Raw genomic sequence first — 6,000 nt, 5'->3', positions numbered from 1 at the left:
TACACACCACCCAGTCAGCCACGCACATAGAAAGGAGTATTAAAAACACTATGGTCTACTACGCATGTGGGTCATTCCACTAATTCAGTGCCTTTTGAGAAGTGTAACTTGGTCCAAAACCCCCATTGGAATTCACCTCATTCTAATATTCTGTCGTAAAGAGCACATGTTCAACATGATTAAAAAAAACGGTAACTGTAGATGTGATCAGATATACAGGGAGGCAGGAGCATGGATGTAAACAAGTTACTGTGCCTGGTTAAGATGGTGTGTGTGATTGCAGTCCGCAAAGCCCCCCCCCCCCCCCCCTGAGCGTCCCATTGGTTCCTGCATGAATGCCCCCCCCCCCCTGAGCGTCCCATTGGTTCCTGCATGAAAGCCCCCCTCCCCCCCAACATCTTCATGCTGTGAATGTGGGTCAAAGGGGAAATAAAAGTATTATCAGTTTGAGGCGGGGCGACGTCGGTAGACGGTGTCCTCCACTCCCTCCTACCGGAACCCTCCCTACTAGCTAGCTTGAGGCGGGGCGACGTCGGTAGACGGTGTCCTCCGCTCCCTCCTACCGGAACCCTCCCTACTAGCTAGCTTGAGGCGGGGTGACGTCGGTAGACGGTGTCCTCCGCTCCCTCCTACCGGAACCCTCCCTACTAGCTAGCTTGAGGCGGGGCGACATCGGTAGACGGTGTCCTCCGCTCCCTCCTACCGGAACCCTCCCTACTAGCTAGCTTGAGGCGGGGCGACGTCGGTAGACGGTGTCCTTCACTCCCTCCTACCGGAACCCTCCCTACTAGCTAGCTTGAGGCGGGGCGACGTCGGTAGACGGTGTCCTTCACTCCCTCCTACCGGAACCCTTCCTACTAGATAGCTTGAGGCGGGGCGACATCGGTAGACGGTGTCCTTCGCCCCCTCCTACCGGAACCCTCCCTACTAGCTAGCTTGAGGCGGGGCGACGCCAGTAGATGGTGTCCTTCGCTCCCTCCTACCGGAACCCTCCCTACTAGCTAGCTTGAGGCGGGGCGACGTCGGTAGACGGTAGCTAGCTTGAGGCGGGGCGACGCCATTAGATGGTGTCCTTCGCTCCCTCCTGCCGAACACTTGCCTTCGCCGTCGTTAACAGAACTGCAGGAAAACAGAAGGACACTGTCTACCGTTGTCGGCCCTCGCTTCTTCTTCTGTGGGGTTTATCGCCGGTTCGCATCCAACGTTATGGTACCTACTATACTGGAGCTACCTCCCGCCTGTCCTGGCTTAACAATTGACCAATAGAAGTAGAAAGATAAGTTCTTGCAGATGCAGGAATGCCCACATGCACCTGAATTCCAGACCATAATTCCACCCTTCTCTTAGGATCTACATGCAGCATTTCACCTATTTTGATTTATATTCCAAAGTACTTTTTCAGACAGACGTGAGCATGCTCAGCATGCATAAACACTGGGATGGCAGCAAGAGGGCAAGTAACTGAAAGGTCATTCATTTGAATCCCTGAGCCGACAAGGTGACAAATCTCTGTGCCCTTGAACAAGGCCTTAATTGCTCCAGGGTTGCGGTTGATCATGGCAGACCCAGGCAGTGACCCCACTGTCCGAGGGTGTCTCAGAGAGAGTGGGATATGCAAAAATACACGTTTACAATTCACACATGCTTATTTATATATCGCAATACATGTGTGAAATAGGACAAATATAAGAACCCACCAAATTATTCCAGCTCTAATGCTCTCTCTCTCTCTCTCTCTCTCTCTCTCTCTCTGTCTCTCTGTCTCTCTGTGTCTCTGTGTTTCTGTGTCTCTGTGTCTCTGTGTGTCTCTCTCTCTTTCTCTCTCTCTCTGTCTGTCAATTCAATTCAATTCAATTCAAGGGCTTTATTGGCATGGGAAACATGTGTTAACATTGCCAAAGCAAGTGAGGTAGACAACATACAAAGTGAATATATAAAGTGAAAAACAACAAAAATTAACAGTAAACATTACACATACAGAAGTTTCAAAACAGTAAAGACATTACAAATGTCATATTATATATATATACAGTGTTCTAACAATGTACAAATGGCTAAAGGACACAAGATAAAATAAATAAGCATAAATATGGGTTGTATTTACAATGGTGTTTGTTCTTCACTGGTTGCCCTTTTCTCGTGGCAACAGGTCACAAATCTTGCTGCTGTGATGGCACACTGTGGAATTTCACCCAGTAGATATGGGAGTTTTTCAAAATTGGATTTGTTTTCGAATTCTTTGTGGATCTGTGTAATCTGAGGGAAATATGTCTCTCTAATATGGTCATACATTGGGCAGGAGGTTAGGAAGTGCAGCTCAGTTTCCACCTCATTTTGTGGGCAGTGAGCACATAGCCTGTCTTCTCTTGAGAGCCATGTCTGCCTACGGCGGCCTTTCTCAATAGCAAGGCTATGCTCACTGAGTCTGTACATAGTCAAGGCTTTCCTTAATTTTGGGTCAGTCACAGTGGTCAGGTATTCTGCCGCTGTGTACTCTCTGTGTAGGGCCAAATAGCATTCTAGTTTGCTCTGTTTTTTTGTTAATTCTTTCCAATGTGTTAAGTAGTTATCTTTTTGTTTTCTCATGATTTGGTTGGGTCTAATTGTGCTGCTGTCCTGGGGCTCTGTAGTGTGTGTTTGTGTTTGTGAACAGAGCCCCAGGACCAGCTTGCTTAGGGGACTCTTCTCCAGGTTAATCTCTCTGTAGGTGATGGCTTTGTTATGGAAGGTTTGTGAATCGCTTCCTTTTAGGTGGTTGTAGAATTTAACAGCTCTTTTCTGGATTTTGATAATTAGTGGGTATCGGCCTAATTCTGCTCTGCATGCATTATTTGGTGTTCTACGTTGTACACGGAGGATATTTTTGCAGAATTCTGCGTGCAGAGTCTCAATTTGGTGTTTGTCCCATTTTGTGAAGTTTTGGTTGGTGAGCGGACCCCAGACCTCACAACCATAAAGGGCAATGGGCTCTATGACTGATTCAAGTATTTTTAGCCAAATCCTAATTGGTATGTTGAAATTTATGTTTCTTTTGATGGCATAGAATGCCCTTCTTGCCTTGTCTCTCAGATCGTTCACAGCTTTGTGGAAGTTACCTGTGGTGCTGATGTTTAGGCCAAGGTATGTATAGTTTTTTGTATGCTCTAGGGCAACAGTGTCTAGATGGAATTTGTATTTGTGGTCCTGGTGACTGGACCTTTTTTGGAACACCATTATTTTGGTCTTACTGAGATTTACTGTCAGGGCCCAGGTCTGACAGAATCTGTGCATAAGATCTAGGTGCTGCTGTAGGCCCTCCTTGGTTGGTGACAGAAGCACCAGATCATCAGCAAACAGCAGACATTTGACTTCGGATTCTAGCAGGGGGAGGCCGGGTGCTGCAGACTTTTCTAGTGCCCTCGCCAATTCGTTGATATATATGTTGAAGAGGGTGGGGCTTAAGCTGCATCCCTGTCTATCTCTATCTCTCTCTCTCTCTCTCTCTCTCTCTGTGTGTGTCTCTGTCTCTCTCTGTCTCTGTCTCGTTCTCTCTGTCTTTCTTTCTCTCTCTCTCTCTCTCTCTGTGTCTCTCTCTCTCTCTCTCTGTGTGTGTGTGTCTCTCTCTCTCTCTCTCTCTCTCTCTCGCTCTCTGATCTGCATTACATAACACAGCGAGAGAGACCCTTCTGGCGCTGGTCAGGTGGTCCCCACCAGGAGGTGATGTCACAGAGCCAGGAAAGAGAGGGCTGAGAAGGAGGGGGGGGTTTAGAAGCTAACTGGTTCTTTGTCGGTGGGGGGGGGGTCGTAAACATCGAGACAGTCTGTTGCTCCTCCTGATGCCAGGGTTGAGGGTGGCGGAGGCGTAGGAAAAAGGCTGTCAACCCAAGCTTCGCCCCCCTCCCCCCGTTCAACAGAGTCATTTGTTACAACGAGCTCCCATCATCTCTATCGCTACGTGGAAATGTCAGCCTGGGATCTCCATGAATGGTTTCTAATTTTAGAAACCTAGTAGAGCCCCCCCCCCTGTCCCTTCCCCCATCCCCTGTCCCTCTGTCTGTGGATGAAAGGAGGCAGGATGACAGAAGTCTCGCCAGATCACTGGATGCTTTGAAGTGGCCACCGACCAGAGTCTTTCACTGGTGTGTTGCGCTAGGCTACTGTTCTCTCCTGTACAACATGTAGGCATAGGAAAAGGTACGTCATCCCCATGTTCCAAATATGTTATGCTGAATACCCTACTTAGGATTACTAGTTCATGACTCATTGCTGAGGTCAGGGGTCAGTTGTACTTATAATCGATAAAGGCCACCCTGTGTGCATCAGTAATGGCACTCTTTTTCCTTCATAGGACTCTGGTCAAAAGTAGTGCACTATATAGGGAATAGGGCTCTGGTCTAAAGTAGTGCACTATATAAGGAATAGGGTGCCATTTCAGACACAGACCCTGAGTGACTAAGGTTCATCTCTCTGTCTGTCTCTGTCTCTCTCTCTCTCTCTCTCTGTCTGTCTCGCTCTGTCTCTGTCTGTCTCTCTGTCTGTCTGTCTCTCTCTGTCTCTCTGTCTCTCTTTCTGTCTCTCTGTCTCTCTGTCTCTCTCTCTGTCTCTCTGTCTCTGTCTCTCTGTCTGTCTCTCTGTCTCTTTCTCTCTCTGTCTGTCGCTAATATATATATATATATATATATATGCACACACACACACACACACAGTGTTGTAATGATGTGTATATAGTTCATGTCCAAAAGTGAAAATAAATAAACGTAAATATAGGTTGTATTTTACAATGGTGTTTGTTCTTCACTGGTTGACCTTTTCTTGTGGCAACAGGTCACACATCTTTGCTGCTGTGATGTCACACTGTGGTATTTCACCCAGTAGATATGGGAGTTTATCAACATTGGATTTCTTTCTATCTCTCTATCTCTCTATCTCTCTATCTCTCTCTCTTTACCTATACATGTGTCAGTATTTTAAACTAATTGCATGAAAAACATTGAACTGTAATCTCCTCAAAGAAATTCACTCTCCCTCTTCCCTCTCCCTCTTCCCTCTCCCTCTTCCCTCTCCCCCTTCTCCTCTCCCTCTCCCTCTTCCCTCTCCCCCTTCCCCTCTCCCTCTCCCTACCTCTCCTCTCCCTCCTTCCCTCTCCCTCTCCCTACCTCTCCTCTCCCTCCTTCCCTCTCCCTCTCCCTACCTCTCCTCTCCCTCTTCCCTCTCCCTACCTCTCCTCTCCCCCTCCCCCTCTTCCCTCTCCCTCTTCCCTCTCCCTACCTCTCCTCTCCCCCTTCCCTCTCCCTACCTCTCCTCTCCCTCTTCCCTCTCCCTACCTCTCCTCTACCTCTCCCCCTTCCCTCTCCCTACCTCTCCTCTCCCTCTTCCCTCTCCCTACCTCTCCTCTACCCCTTCCCCTCTCCCTCTCCCTACCTCTCCTCTTCCTCTTTCCCTCTTCCCTCTTCCCTCTCCCTACCTCTCCCTCTCCCTACCTCTCCTCTCCCTCTTCCTACCTCTCCTCTCCCTCTTCCCTCTCCCCCTTCCCCTCTCCCTCTCCCTACCTCCCCTCTCCCCCTTACCCCTTCCCCTCTCCCTCTCCCTACCTCTCCTCTCCCCCTTCCATCTCCCTACCTCTCCTCTCCCTACCTCTCCTCTTTCCTCTCTCTCTCTCTCTCCTTCCCTCCCTCCATTCCTCCCTCCAGCTGTACAGGAAGGTGGTTCACCAGATGATTCAGGTCCTAATCAGGAAGCTGACTACTCTGAGCCAGTACGAGGAGGCCCTGGTCAAGGTCAATGCTACAGCCACAGACCGCCTGACTGTGCTCAAGGCCAAGCCTCAGGCCATCCAGAGGGACATGCTGTCCGTCTGCAACGACCCCTTCACCGTGGCACAGCAGCTCACTCACATAGAACTGGTATGTTACTAAATGATAAATATATATATATATATATATATATATATATATATACAGTGGGGCAAAAAAGTATTTAGTCAGCCACCAATTGTGCAAGTTCTCCCACTTAAAAAGATGA

The 6,000-nt window shown here is 48.6% G+C and overlaps 1 protein-coding gene across 4 annotated transcripts in view; it reads left to right on the top strand.

Moving 5' to 3' along the window:
- LOC109895186 (ras-GEF domain-containing family member 1B-A) overlaps positions 1 to 6,000 on the top strand; it is a 77,000-nt gene that overhangs the window by 38,733 nt on the left and 32,267 nt on the right. For all 4 annotated transcript variants that reach the window (XM_031829587.1, XM_031829588.1, XM_031829585.1 and 1 more), the window contains exon 5: positions 5,670 to 5,882. In XM_031829587.1, coding sequence (XP_031685447.1) covers positions 5,670 to 5,882 — 213 coding nt within the window. The remainder of the gene's footprint in view (positions 1 to 5,669; positions 5,883 to 6,000) is intronic.

This window comes from Oncorhynchus kisutch, linkage group LG8, assembly GCF_002021735.2.
Source record: "Oncorhynchus kisutch isolate 150728-3 linkage group LG8, Okis_V2, whole genome shotgun sequence".
Lineage (NCBI taxonomy): Eukaryota > Metazoa > Chordata > Actinopteri > Salmoniformes > Salmonidae > Oncorhynchus > Oncorhynchus kisutch.
The sequence above is the reverse complement of the archived record's forward strand: the minus strand, read 5'-3'. Positions and strand labels throughout refer to the sequence as shown.